The sequence below is a fragment of the Perissodus microlepis genome, chromosome 16 (assembly GCF_051167445.1).
Source record: "Perissodus microlepis isolate ML-2025 ecotype Zambia chromosome 16, ASM5116744v1, whole genome shotgun sequence".
In the NCBI taxonomy this organism is placed as follows: Eukaryota; Metazoa; Chordata; class Actinopteri; order Cichliformes; family Cichlidae; genus Perissodus; species Perissodus microlepis.
In genome coordinates, this window is record NC_140476.1 from 9,697,260 (window position 1) to 9,713,251 (window position 15,992).

Sequence of the window (15,992 nt, forward strand, 5' to 3'; positions counted from 1 at the left end):
ATAAAAAGAACATATTTTTGTTCATAACATGCTATGATAAACACATTTAATGAAAGAAAAGCAACCTGAATGAGCCAGCTCAAGGTGAAACCCTCGTTTTCTCTTGACATGAGTGTTATCAAATTACACAGCACAGAGCGTTTAGCGGCCTGATTTTCAGCACAATGTGTTAACCTTGGGCATAAGCTACCTAATAAAAGGTTTATGAGAATGAAAGCTGCAATTGTTCCTCTTCAATAGATCATTTCTATTGACATGATTATGGTTAATTGCTGTGAAAACATCAGTCTTATAAATAATAGAAACTATTTTGCAAATGGAAAAAAACAAACAAACAAAATACCTGGAAATTTACTTCATAAATAACCATTCATTTGTGTTGTGGTTTACAGATAATGAAAACCTCTAAAAAGCTGATGCAGATGCTAATACAGGTAAAATTTTTGATATCAAATCCTGATTTCTGTATCATTCTCTGTTTTCTCTGTGTGTTTTTTTATCAGTATAAATATAAATGTTTTTCTTACCCAACATCCAACTAGACTGAACAGCAACACTCGTCAGCAGTAATTGACACATGAAACACATTTGCTATATGGCAGCTGCTCCCTTCACCCTGTTATAAATAATACATATACAGACTGGGCATCTAAATAATCCTGCAAAGTCAGTAAGCTAGGAGAACTTATCGACTTTTATACCACACTGTTAAATAATCAACCTCTACACCACACAGTTAAAGGCAAATGAAGACAATTATTGAAAAAACTGTTAGTTGAACTGCAAAAGTACAACATTTACTAAATTTCTACCAACAAGGAGTGTTGGCAAATCATTGGCGTCACAATACAGAGGAAGCTAAATCCATTAACAGAGGATTAAATGTGAACTGTCAGCTTGGTCTTTGGTTCAAATATTCTTCTAATAAAGGTCTTTGCATTGAGATGCATTTGTATCTCTGCACCTGATGCACCACAACACACACGTCAGTCACTGCAACCTCCTAATGAGAAGGTGGTGGTGTGTGAATCTCATGAATCAGCTGCAGTCATTGTAGCTTTAATGTGTTCAGGCTCACAATCACAAAGCCACATACTTACATTTGTATGCTTCATACAGAGACTCAGAGATTACGATTTTTCCTTCTTACTACAGCATCTCATTTACTATAAAATACACTGACTGTCCACTTCATTAGGTGCACCTTACTAGTACCAGGTTGAACCTCTTTTTGCCTTAAGTCTTAATGGCACAACAAGATCCTGGAAACATTCCTCAGACAGTCTGATCTATATTGACTTGATTGCATCATAATGTTGATGTAAATCTGTCAGTTTGCCCAGAAAATATCCCCCATGCCATTACACCACCACTGTGAGCCTAAACTGAGCCTAAACTAAACAGGAAGCAGGTTGGGGCCCCGCTTTTATGTCGTTTAAGCCAAATTCTGACCATAGCAGCAGAAATCAAGAATCATCAGATCAGACGTTACTATCTAAATGTGATGAGCCTGTGCAAATTTTAGACTCATTTTACTGGCCACTCAATGTGGTCTTCTGTTGCTGTAGCCACTGTACGTCAAGTTTCAACATGCTGTATGTTCAGAGATGCTCTTCTTTAAAACTGTTATGAATTATTTTGGCCCTGTGAACTGCTGCTCACGAGTAATTTTCTCTTCTTTTGGACCATTCTTTTTGAACCGTACAGATGACAGTGTGGGAAAATAAGTGAAATAAGCTAAAGCACAGCCCGTCTAGGACCAACAACCACTCGATAGTCTGTGAAATTTCTTCCCTTCTACAGTAGATATTTCATGATCACATCTATGTGAGAGTAGGGTTCAATAATGAGGCATATAGTGCTTACAAGTCACCAGCACACCTGCTCTGGCATTAACATCAGCACAGAAACTGTGTGCCAGGAGCTTCATGGCAGGTGTTTCCCTGCTGAGCAGCTCCTGTTGGTGTACCGTGTAGGTGGTCCAGTACTTTTGACCATATTAAACAGCAAAATAATACTTGAGTCTGATTTACCTGAAAATGAAAACTGTAGTGTATTACAAATACTGCACTATATGTATTATAGCATGACATAATACAGTAATGTGCAACATTACATTAACAACAGTAACAATAACGTTAACTTTGTATCTGGAAGGCATTCTGATTAACAGTACTAGTACACACAATTTTCTGTATTTTTACCCCCAGTAATTTATGACGCACAAAACATTGCCTTGGAGAAGCAAAATTTCCACTTTGGCCAGTAATGCTGAAATAAAACCCTAGTTTCAAAAGAGCCTTGAAGACTTTCAAAGAAATGTAATCAAAATCTACTCAAAACCATGCAGTGAAAATGATGTAGCAACTTGGTCATAATAGTAAAACCAATCTGGGCTTATTTCCACTGCTCTGCAATTTATGTCTTTTTAAAATAAACGTTGAGCTACAGTTCCATAAAAGTATTCGTTTAATCTAACTTAAAATAAAACAAGGCTGAGAAAAGGGAAGCATCAAACTGTTATTACCTAGTATGCTATCGTTTATCACTATGCTACCTTTGTACCCCACACATCTCGTCACATACATGCAGCACAATACCTTCATTCCAGCTGAGAGAGCAGGAATAACCTAAGGGTACAAAGCTTCTGCTAATTACAGTGGATGGGCATACTTTACATAAAATATCTCTGTTTGATCTAACATTATCACTTACAGAGGAGGTTTTCCTTTCACAGCATGAGGATGCAGAATCAGTGTCAAGCGTTATTTTCATCATCATCTCAAGTTGTTGAATTTTAGAGATTAACTTCAAGAAGCACAAAAATATTTGACCAAACTGCAGCGCAGTGGCATTTTAAGGTTGACAGCAGAGACTGTAAATCAGCTGCATACCCCGGTGTGTATGAGTAGACTTGCTTCATCAATTCTTTACTTTATTACTACTTTTATGTAGGACAGGATAATGTAAGGCTCACATATTTGATTTAAAATGATTTAGATCAATTGTGTAGATAAAATGTTAAGCTTACTGTATGTTAACATTTTTATTTTATCCTATTTTTTCTCTGCATCAGTAATACATAAATATACTGATGCAGAGAAAAAATAGGATACGTACCAGAAATATTCTTTCAAGTGGCTAAATTTCAGTTGAGTCCGTATTTGATTAAACAACAGATGCAAAAACAAACACCTACATCATGTGCAGAGCTTTCCTAGCTGTAAAAACAGGACTGTTTAATTAGCTCTCAGTTTGATGTGTTTTGCATTATTATTTCACCTACAGCATTACTGCAGCCCTTTAATGCTAAAGTGCTACTAAATACTGTAGACTGAAACACTGAATGAATCAATGTGTAGAGTAGACTCAGACTAATTAGTTCGTTTCACCTCTTCTGACTCTAATGTTCCAGTCCAATGAGCTGTTGCGTTTGACAGGAAACCTATAACACAGCTAAGAGGCCATATGACCAATAGCCTGTGGCTACAAACACTCGGGGACATATGTTACGTAGTTGCAGCCTGAGGGCTAACCTTCATTATAGAACAGAGGCGTATTAATAAAATTCAATTTATCCACTTTACCTTAAACTATGCAGAAAATATTACAGAACAAGTACAGAACAGTGCTTCACTGCGAATATGAATATATATTTATATATATATTAAGCTATACTGAAGTTAGATAAACACATGTAATGTGACATGTTACAAAAACACCTGGTTTCTAATGACAAATAATTTTATAGAAAGGCCATAAAGCTCATCTAAGCATTTGTGAGCCTGTTAACAGCAGGTAGTTGATAGTTAAATGCAGAACTTAATGCACATACATGTTTTTTGCCCTTACTTTTTAGAAGTTATAAAAGGCAATAATGAAATACGTTGTTTGATTAGCTGAGTATTTGTCCATTTTTACCTGCAGCTTATATTGTAAATGCTTATATATATATATATATATATATATATATATATATATATATATATATATGTTTGTTATTATGGATACAGTTGAAATGAAAACGACGAATCAAGCAGCTTACTCCCTGACAATTTGTCAAATAACAGCAGAAACGGCCACTAAATTCTGTTTCTTACCACAGGGCAGTTGCTCCAAGGTCCCCAGGGCGCCATGACACAGTCATTGGGGCATGCCAGATAGCAGACCTGGGCTCTGGGTGGCATTTCCTCTTGATCACACAGACTATCCTCCACAGTGCTGTCGTCCCCATTCCCCGTTGTTCCTTTCTTTACACACCTATGAGCGCAGCAGATGCAGCTGTGTAACAAGTCTCTAGGGCCCCAGCAGCACAACTTTTTTTTTGAGTTTTAAAACCCATTTCTGAGTTTATGACTCACACTAGATTACATGTTTATATGTTTTTTGGGTCAGGTAAAATTCTCAAGGTAGTTTGTTTTCACTCAAAATATAACTACAGATTTTTCCTCGCTAAAACGGCTTCAGATTAATTACATTTCAGGAAGAGTAACATATTGTTTGTGGAGATGGTATGGAATTGTTGTCCTGCAGCAGAGAGAAAAGATTCCCAGCTGGATGGTTGGCTTCAGTCGGATGTCCTGCTTAAACAAGTCTTTACTAGTGTGAGGTCATTATTTGTATCTCTCAGAAGTGGGTGAATTCATGATAACTGATGAACGAGTGACTGTTACCTAGTTTTACTCTAATTATAGGTAAGGGAATTTAGAACACTTACATATAAAGTACAAACAAAATTTTGCTGACTATTCTCAGAAGAAGAGAATGTACATAAGGTATTGTAAAAACTCTTCTTTTCGAGTGGTTGATTAGCGCAAATTAGTTTCTGTTACTCACACTGAACAAGTCCAGATCAGTTTCTTTGGACACAATAACACAATTGCCCAAATCAGTGTCTATTCTCTCCGACGATGCTTAATCCAACAGCAATGTCAATACTTCACTCTTTTCCTCTGTGGCTTTTTTAAGTAGCACTAAAAGGCAGTGCACAAAAATCTATCGACACTCATTAGGAAGCTGTGGATTGTTTTTGACTGTTTATTTTCCCTTGGCATTGCAAGTGCTGGGACCAGTGAGACTGCCAGATTTAGGACCGTTGCCAGTCTGCTCTTTCCATTGTTGCAACGCTAGGCAAGCAGTCTTCTAAACCTAACCTACTCACTGACCTGATCTTGCGGCTTTGGACTCCCTCCCCACAGGCAGGCAGGTCGTCCACAGTGTTGATGGTACAAATGGACCAGGGCTCGGCCCTCCACTCGTATTGGCTGCATTCACTGTAGCATGGCAGAGCCTCATACACCTGTATGTACATACACACACATACACAGGAGGAAAAGGACACGTATAATAAACAATAGAAGGAAAGCACCTAAGCATGTGACCTGAAAAACTAGACATGCATACAAATTAACTCATACACACAGTGACCCCACCTGCCCTCCACACACAAGCATGCTACAAAAGGAAGAGTTGGTTGTTACAATTACAGCAAATGTAGGAATACTTTTAGTTTTCACACCTAATGAGGTGTCTCTGTACCAGAAACAGTATCTCACCTGGGTTTTCCTTTGGTAAAGATAGAAAAACACACCGCTTTGAGCTTTCAGGCTTAATTTCTTACATGTGGTAGCATTTCCCTTCATGTTTTGTTTATTTTTACCATCAAGCACTTGTGTATTCTTGAGATGTTTTGAAGTCTGTGCCTGAGTTTTATGCCAGTCGATGTTCTTTATATTTTAGAGCATAAATGAGGCTTAAACATAATTAAAAGTTGACAAAATAATACAAATTGTGAGGACAGTCAGAGAAGCTAGAGAAAATGAAGGCTGTACTACAGAGAGGTGCTGAAAGATTTATATACAGCTATAGATGAAAAGTCTTTTTTCCACACTAAAATAAACCTGTGCGTGAAATGGAGAGAACAGCATGGGGTGCGTAAAACGACAATGAGCATGGCAACGGGCCCTTCAGCTGATGATGTAATTGGCTCGCTTTTGAGGCTATTCACTTTTCTCTACTCAGCCACTGAATCTGGCATGTCTGTTGAACCAAGGGAGCAGCCAGCACAATGCTCCTGTAAACACATGTTTACTCTCAATCTATGTAACTGTCTGCCACAGTTAAAGGTGCACTCTTGAGAACAATTTGTGGAGAAAGCTATGACAAGCTGTAATGGGTGTCACCGTGGTGTGTGCGCTCGCGAGGGTGTGTGTGCTGAGATAGAGACAGGGAATGAGTCTCGAGTATTCCCTCCCCTGCGGGCCACACAGATGCCTATTACACACGTCATCATCTCCCATCTGTCCCTGCAGATGCCCCTAGCTTGGTAAACTGGCAACTGTTCTTCTCACACATGCTCCACTACTACTGCAGAAACACAGCACCAGCTGAAGGGCTAATTTTTATCACCCGAAGAGTGATTTTTAAGCCATTTTCCTCAATTGCTACACTATTTATTCATCACTGATCCCAAACTTTTCAACCCGGGCTGGAGCGTCTCAGTTCAGGTTCACACAGGGAGTAAATTGCAGTTTAAAGCAGGTGTAGCGCAACAAAGAATAGGAACAGCCTCGCCTTTTTAGAGCGTATCGCTCATTCATATACATTCATACAGCACTCTGTTCTTTACTCCCCCCCCCCCCACATGATTTCACACCAATGGCTAATTTAGAGTCAGTCAATAACTTTACATGTATGTCTTTAGACTGTGGGAAGATGCTATAGTACCAATAGGAAACCCACAGAGGAACAGAAAGAACATGTAAACTCCACACACACAGGCCCCAGATGACCGTGGGATTCAAACCAATCACTCTTGATATGAGGCTCCAATGCAAACCACTCACCTTTCGAGTACAACTTTTGTCACACACACTTCATTACAGACGAAAGACAAACAGGCAGCTCTTTTATTCCTTTTAAAAGACTCCTAAAATCAGTTTTTTAAAGATTAACAATACATTAATATCATCTGACTCAATTTCTTTTTAGAACACTTTAAAAAACTGTTCACGATATAATGAAGCCCTGACATCTTGGCAGTGTGAATTTCTCCAGTTAAAAAGCAGATGATGTATCCTCTAAATGCACTTCGGATAAATTACTTCAGTTCGTTTTGCACTCGCACCAATCAAACTATTGTTCTTTCTCTCGGCCGAAGGGCTAGAAAGGTCAGAAGTATATGTGACTTGGACAGATCCGGCATGCATTCTGTCTTCATTAGCTAAAGCAGAGTATACGTACAGAATGAATAGCACTGACCTGAGCCTGCGTGGATGTCCATATTAGCAGTGCATGACAAGCCAGAAGTTGGGGCAGGGGAGAGAAGAACAATGATATGATCATTAGTATAGATTTTGCCTGCAGTGACAGAAATGTATAGTTCTGCGTAAATTTGAAAAACTGCATTCTCCTCTGTGTTTCATTAATGAGGGTAAAGGATGATTAGGTACTTTATCATCTACAGTGAATCTAGGCGTCGCGGATAGTTTGCCAAATTGAATGACTAAAAATGCTGTGAGAGTTTTTAAAATGCTGCAGTTGGTTGTAACAGCTGTGCTCTGGCCAGACCTGCAGCTGAAGGCAACTCCAAGGAATTAATTTGTCTGGAGATGGTGAGCGGGAAGTCCGCATGAATAAGCATATGCTCAGAGAGGCTGTGTGCTCTGTATCTAAACAAGGTTACTGAATATAAAGTGTTATCTCACTGACAAGTTTCTGTTTGGGTAATTCTGAATGAGTTTAATTAAAACATTCGAATAAAATACACAGCTTTAGATTTAAACATATCGTATATTCATTCAAAATGAATATTTACTAGACTTGTAATGCTTTTTTAAGCCAAATGATTCTTGAGATGGCAAATGTACCACTGCACAGTCATGGTACAAAGATTATATATTGTACCTTCTTTCAGTTATATGGCTTTACATATTAAAAAAAATAACAGAAGTTGGTTGATCAGACAAGGTCTTAAAATTTGGTAAAAGCAACCTCAAATGAAGAGCAACACATGTCATATTACGCAGTGTCATTACTTATTAAACAAAAACTAAAATGCAATGTTTGAAAAACGATGTACACCCTTACTGCTTCCATTGGAAGAAGGTAAGAAGTAGTCAGATGTTGTTAATCAAATGCACTTGATTACTTGACCATCAGCCCACGCAAACACGTCTATATAAGCGGACATTTTGCACTTTGCTGGTCTGAAGTATTCAGGTGTGTGTTAACACCGTGCTAAGGAGGAAAGACATCAGCAATAATCTTAAAGAAGCATTTGCTGCTGCCCATCAATTTGAGAACTGTTGTGAGGACATTTAAACAATTTGTCCATCCTCCCACAGTGGCAAAGACACCTCACAAGTAGAAAACATTCAAGACAGCTGCCAGACTTCCTAGGAGTGGATGTCCTACCAAGTCCACTTCAAGTCAGGCTATGTGCCATAAAAGCAGAAATTGTGGCAATTTGCTGCCCTGGGGCAACATAACACAATGCCACAATCTTTCCAGGAATCTCAAATTCACCGAAAGGTCAGACTGTGAAATGTTGAGAGGAACCGCAAAAAACCAAAGCGCTACATCTCAGACTGTAGAGGCCTCGGTCAGCATTAAATGTCCATGACAGTACAATTATAAAAAGACTGAAAAAGTAGGGCTTGTTTGTGAGTGCTGTCATGAGAAATCCTCTTTTCTCTAAAAAGAACAAGGCTTAGCTTTGCAAAGTTGCATCAGAACAAACCACAAGACTTCTGGAATAATGTCTTTAGCCATTATGCACACAGCATCGCAACATAAAACACCCCATACTAGCCGTCAAGCACAGTGGTGAAGGCATGACATTTGGTCATGTTTTGCAGAACCTGAGCACGTTGCATTCATTTACCCAACCATGATCTCCTCTTATACCAAAGTATTCTATTCTACAGTCAAATGAGAGCTTATCTGTATGACAGCTAAGTCTTGGCTGGGTTATGTAACAGGACAATGATCCCAAGCATACCACCAAATCCACAACAGAATGACTGAAAAACAAATTAATCGAGGTCTTGCAGTAGCTCAGTCAAAGTCCAGACCTCAACTTCATAGAAATGCTGTTGTGGAACCTTGAGATTTGCAAAAATGAAAGCCCACAAGCCTCATTGAACTGAAAGAAAGGTATAAAGAAGAATGGGCCAAAATGTGAGAAATTGACAAAATCACAGAAAATGACTACATGCTATTGCTGCTAAAGGTTCTTCTAAAAGCTACTGCATCATAGGGTGCACTTAGTTTGTTTTTCTTTTGGTAAATAAGTAAAGAAAAGATGGAAACTGTTGTGTGTTATTTTATACCTGAGGTGTTTTAGAAACTCTTAAGGCTCAGAAGGGCTCTTTTCCCCCCCGATTATCATATCATCATACGTAAAACCTTGGAATTGAAAAAGGTTTAATTTCTTTTGACTGTATATTCTTGTGCTGATAAATTCGCATTAATGCCAATGCAGCAAGTTTTTCCTTGTCATTTTGAATCATTCTTTCATTTATGCCTTTTTCCCACTTGAATTGCATCAGAATAAGTAAAAATATTTAGCAGTGAATATAAAGTCCCATATTTACAGAGGAAAAAACAATCTACTTGCAAGACATGGAAATAAAACTCCATGGCTTCGCTAGATGCTAATTTGTACATGGCTCCTGCCCAAAAAACAAATACACACATACCTACTGTACTCTAGAAGTTTACCCAGTGATGCGCAAGTGCCTATAAAAAGACAACACACCTATACACAATCAGATAGATAAAAGACCAACACAAAAGGACTTGAAGCACCAGCAGGCCCTTCTGCAGGGATGGCATTTTATTGTAAACAGAGAGAAAATGGAACATGAAGCCTTGATGCTGAGCAATCTATTCTATAAATCTCTTTCATAGTGTCACTGTGTGCCTCCAACTTCAAATAGACTCTGCAATTATTGTCAGTAGGCCCATGGATGAGCTAAAAAACAATGGCACCACTGAGAAACACAGTAGGATCTATTCTGGGGTGATGATGACCTCTAAAATACACTCATGAGATGATAACTTAAAATGTGTCAAAATACAGTATAATAGAGCCTTGCTTTTGAAGATGTCAATTTGGGATTTTTCAGAAGAAAAACACAACACTGCTGAATGAAAATACAAACAAACTGATTTAAGATGACAGAAGATGAAGCTGGGATAGGAAAAGAACAGAACCAGAGGTGGCAAAAGTGCAGACTTCCTGTACTTAAGTAGAAGTACAGATACCTGGTTAAAAATACTCCAGTAATAGTTGAAGTGCTGAAGCAAGTTTTTTACTCAAGTTAAAGGAGAAAAGTACGGGCTGTTAAATGTACTCAAAGAAAGTAAAAAGTTACTCTATGAAGTATGATTCTACTAACTATTTTTGTGCAAAGGCAACTGAACCTTGTGCTATTTAAATAAATAACTAGTTTCTGTTGTCTACATTACCTCAACACCTAAACAGTAAAATGAGTCAGGAGATACCGGGGGGTTCAGCAAGTGAGCTTCAGTAGGTCTTCTTATGTGATCTGCAGACCTGCTGCTCTTCGTGGATTTACACAACTGAATTCAACAAGATGTCAGTACTTTCACAAGCTATGGTGGCTGATGTTGATCCCCCAACATTGACACTATGCTGTTTATACTGTTTTTACACTAGACAGACTTATAACACTTTAATAAATTAATAGATAGATTAATAAACTGAATTCCAAATTTATACTGAGTCACAGCCATTCTGTGAATGTACTCTTTCAACACGCTATACTGTATAGCCATGTATAGTAGTCACAATAGAAGAGCATTGTTTAAGCATTGTTTAAACCACTGTAGTTGTTTTATGTTGCGAGCATCACAAAAGCACATGGCCAACAGAGACCTGACCGTAGCTGCACTTAATTTTAACAGTTGGTCATTGACCATTGAGTTGGTTCTTATCATCCTCACCCTCTCTCTCTTATAACTGTCTTCCAATTAGTTTTCTTACTATCAAACACTTTCATGAACCAAAGCCCTTACAAGATTTACAGTCTGTCTAACATCCCCTTTGGACCCACTGCTGTGTTGGCTCTACTGCAGGGCAACGCCGTGACTTTCTGTAATTACACAAATTGATTGGCAATCATGCTTTGAAATAATCTCCTTTTCTCATTTATTTTGTAATCTATTACAAGAACCTAGCTCACCAAGACAGGAATACATTAGCTGAAACATTTTGCAAGTATTTAACCTTGCACCATAATAATAGATGTGGTCAAATATCTTTTTCCACATACAAGAGCCTCAGCATCCGCCCTTGTCTTTTGCAATTTATATCACTAGTGTATGTGAAGAAATTCTGTTTCAAATAAAAGAGTCCAACTGTAAACACTTCTGAAGCCATACAGTGAGCTAAAAAGGACAAGTCCACACTGACTGTGGTGTTTAACCTTATCTATAACTTCTGCATATTTACAAAACTGGGAATATGTCTAAAAATTCACGTGATATGAGAATATGTGTATGTATATGGAAAATTTGACAAATAATTTGCAGACAGTAACAAAAACAGATGTGCATAAGCACCAGCCTCAGAGATCCCACAGATGTGGGAGCAATGGCCATTTTTTTCAGGACTTGTGGTCTGGCCAGCTGATGTCAGAACAAAGACCCATCCCCGCAGCTGAAATGCCGTGGATGATTCCAGGATGTGTCAAGGTAGTGGCTGGCTTCTGAAAAACATGACCTTTCTGCAGTATTTCCCATAAATATTGTTATTTCCTTCTATGTGAACTTTTCTTCTTCCACTTTCACCCATTAGTCACAAAAATACTACATCAAATAACAGTGCAAGAAAATAATTTATCTTACTACTGGGCATATTCCTCATAGTTTTGAAATGTTTATTAGTGCAAAATGGCTTTAGGAAGCTCAAAGAAACACACTGGAGGTGTGACAATGTGACAGCAACACCCTGTGAAGCTAGAGTGAAAGAAACACCTGCAAGCTGACTTTTGAATATAAATTCAGTGTTCATTATTTGAAAGTGTCAAGAATTTGGTGTCATCCAAGACATATTTAATTAAAGAGGTGCCATCATTTTACCCACAACATTTAACTTCTGGAACAATTCTATTTGTTGACAGAAACATCTTTTTACATTGGCCATCGACACGCGTTTCTGATTTATCAGCAAACACACCTGTTTATCTCATTTGTAATTAATTAATTTAGCTATTTTGCCAACTGTTTTGAATCTAAATGGAAAATAGACTATCTCTTAGAACACTTCAATATAAAAGATGAGAAGTGAAAATCACATATTATCAAGCTACTGCTAAATGGGTAGCACAGTAGTGCAGTGCTTAGCACTGTCACTTCACAGCCTTTGCCTGGTTGTCTCTGGATACTAACAGTTGTTAGGTTATTTAATTGGTACAGCTAACCTTTTTTATAACCCCATTTCTGAAAAGGTGTGTAAATATTGTGTAAAATTACAAAACAAAACAAAAACAGAATGCAATGGTCTACATATCTTATAGATCCATATTTTATCCACAGTAGAACATTTTAACATATGGTAAATGATTCTTATATAGCGCTTTTCTACTCTCACGGAGTACTCAAAGCGCTCTATACAACATGCCTCATTCACCCAATCACACCACATTCTCACAAGCACTTTATCTACACTTAGTGCTTTCTAACAACATTCATACTCCGATGGATGCATCGGAGAGCAAGTTGGGGTTAGTATCTTGCCCAAGGATACTTGACATGCAGACTGGAGGAGCCAGGGATCAAACCACCGACCTTCCGATCAGTAGGTGACCTGCTCTACCTCCTGAGCTACAGCCACCCATATCAAGAGTTCAAACAAAATGTACCACTTGGGAAAAAAAAGATCCAGTATGTTGTCTGGCATTGTCTCGCAAGGTCTTCTAAAAAAAGATGTGTACAGCATTGATGGTGCTTGTTCGGATGTTCTGGGTATGAGCTCCTCAGGCACTTGTGCACCCCAAACCATCACCCCAAACTGGCTTCAGATTAATTTTTTTGTGATTTCTTTTTTTTAGCCAAACAAGGTCACCCAAACACATGAAATATCATTGGAAAGGCCACAGTCGTGATGTGTTAAATAGGGGACTATTTAGCACATCAGGACTTAGTGGGGAAACTCAAATAATTCAAAAGATATAGACCAAAAAGAAATGTCCATTACAGAATGAATAGGCTGGGTCTCAGGAGGGTAGTCCGAAGGACATAGTGTCCATCCATGTTTTACAAAAATAATTTAAAATTTCAATTTGTGTGACAACAACATTTAACTTTTCCTCAGTCCATTTTTAAGGCGCTTAGGCCATGGAAGACAGCAACATTTCTCCATCATGCTCACATAATGCTCCTTTGTATGATAGCACTTTCACCTGCATTTGTGGCACAGTGAACTTTTATTGACCTGTTGCAAATGAACCTAACTACTTACTACTAACTACTTCCTCTTTAGTTCCACTTACTTTCCCAGCCTTTTGTTGCCCGTCCCAACTTTTTAGAGATGTGTTGCTGCAATCAAATTAAAAATTATTTTTTTTCTTCAGATTTTTCATGAATTGTATCAGCTAAAGAATTGATATAGGGGTTTATGAGATTTGCAAGTCATTGTATTTTTATTTCAATTTACATTTCACACAGTGTCCCAACTTTTCTGGAACTGGGTTTCTATTTGCTTTTGATCATCTGGTTGGCTAGAGACTTTCGAAGGGCTTTAAAATGTAGCCTGTTTGAGAATAATGGCAGCACTTCAAACTTTCTTAACAAATACGCAGGGTCTGGCTTACAGGGGGAGAATATAATTTACCCAAGCAATGCCCTTAGTTAATTACACCTCAATGGTCATCAGAAGCTCCATCAGAATATGACTACAAAAGTCTGTCTTTCTAATGAAGCCAATGATGAGTTCACCATCTGGCTGCAGCCAGGTAAGCGCAAGACGTCTAACATTAATCCTGCAATTTGGGATCCATCCATTCCCTTGAGTTGCTATGGGCTGTGTTTGATTTTCAACAGAAGGATGAACGAGACTTGACTGAGGAAAATTAACTGTATACACTAATGATCCCAACAGAACGGGGTGTACCCATACACTGCATATAAAAATGAATGTAGGTTTTACAGGTTTTAGAGTCACACTGTGAAACTTTGGTTCTCTTTAACCTTTTACAAACATTCTTGATTTGCTTATGATCTCAACCACTAGTTTGAAATTTTATTCAATACAGGACATTCATTTTGTCAACTGTAATCAAAAGGATAATACAGCAGGGTATGCTTTAGGCCAGAATAATTTGCGACTGATGGGTCACTACAATGTCATCATGCAGTGTGCCTCAGTTCATCATACATAGAATTAAAAAAAAAAAGACAATAGCTTTCTGTAAATGCTGAAATCAAGCATGTTCTATTTTCATTTCATAGTCTATATTAAATCTTTGGTGCAAGAGAATCGCTGTGTGTGAATGTTATAATATAATAATATTCTAAATAAACTTCATGCAGTGATAAGATGAAAGTGAGTTAACACCACCATACTGGCAAGGATAGATGCACACAGTATATGCCACAATAATATAAACACTTTCAACAAATTATTTAAAGAGGTATGGAAATTACCAACATGACACACTCATAACTATGACATAACACCTGTCACGGCGATGAAGAGAGTCCCTAAGAACATTTACAACAAAGCAGAACAGCTAGTAACATCAAAGCAGCAGCTATCAATTTATTCACAGAGCCGAGAAGTGAAATGCCTGAAAGTACGAACAATCAAGTGCTTTTACGGTAAGCATAGCCGATGCTGTACTTGCCAAATCTCAAATTTGCACTTGAATAAGGTAAGCAAAGCAGCTTATATTACTGAATAATGTCACAATAATTGTGTACTTTGGGCTTTATTTTTGCTGCACTGTGAACAGTCATTATTGAAGATTTTCGAAACAACAAGACAGGGGTGCCTCTGTTACGGTAGGTCATACGATCTGGCATACAAAGAGCTCTCAAAAGCACTTATAGGTCGACACAGTACGTAGAAAATATTGCACATAATGGCTGATACAGTGTCTTTCACCACTGCACCCCTATTTACTCTGGGGCAGTGCCACGGCCCAGTTGTGTGTCTTGAGTACAAGCCAAGGTTCCTTCAAGATTTATCATATCAATGTTGATTCATGGTACTTTTCACAACAGTACAAAGTGGTGACATATTACTGCCAAAAGCAGGTATAACCTTTGTTTTCAAAGTTCCATGCACCGGATGAGCATATGCACACAGTCTGCACAAAAATAATTAAATATTTGCTTATGGCTTCAATTTGCCTTCTGCTCAGTACATTGCACCACTACATCTTACATGCTGTGTAAACTGTTTTGCTCATTATATTTGTTGTGCAACCTTATTTGATGCGCAAATGAAGACAGACTTGTTTTATAAAATAAAACAAAAATATGTTAGACTATAAGTTATATAACATTTCCTATTCGTCATATTAAAAACATTTTTCGTTATGCGGTTATCCTGAAGCAAAGGACATGATGACTCATAGCTGCTGGCTGTCACAGTAACATGAAAGGCTTTCTGGCTTGAGAATTTTTCAGGAAAAAAAAATGACATTCTGAGATGACTGAATCTGACCTGACAAACCCAGCTAAAATGGCTAAAGGCATTATGGGCAAGTTTTGGCTGCTTGTGGAAGATGTATATCCAACACTGCTCACAGAGTTGTGCATTCCCAACGTCATATGAACATGATGTGGCTCTCTCATCTCTGGGATATATGAAAGCAACTGTCTGTCAGTGTAGTAACCCCCGTGGGTTCTGCTCCCTTCACACATCAGTATGCAACAACTGCCTCACGTTAAAAAGCTTGCATTTTTCTATTGGTTACTCCATAACTGTAAGATAAATAACAGTAATATATTATTATTAA

General features: G+C 38.0%; 1 protein-coding gene across 2 annotated transcripts in view; it reads right to left on the reverse strand.

Moving 5' to 3' along the window:
• thsd7ba (thrombospondin, type I, domain containing 7Ba) overlaps positions 1–15,992 on the reverse strand; it is a 185,870-nt gene that overhangs the window by 18,460 nt on the left and 151,418 nt on the right. For both annotated transcript variants that reach the window (XM_084954740.1, XM_084954741.1), the window contains exons 17-18: positions 5,166–5,299; positions 4,101–4,260 (exon numbers count right to left, since the gene is read on the reverse strand). In XM_084954740.1, coding sequence (XP_084810866.1) covers positions 4,101–4,260; positions 5,166–5,299 — 294 coding nt within the window. The remainder of the gene's footprint in view (positions 1–4,100; positions 4,261–5,165; positions 5,300–15,992) is intronic.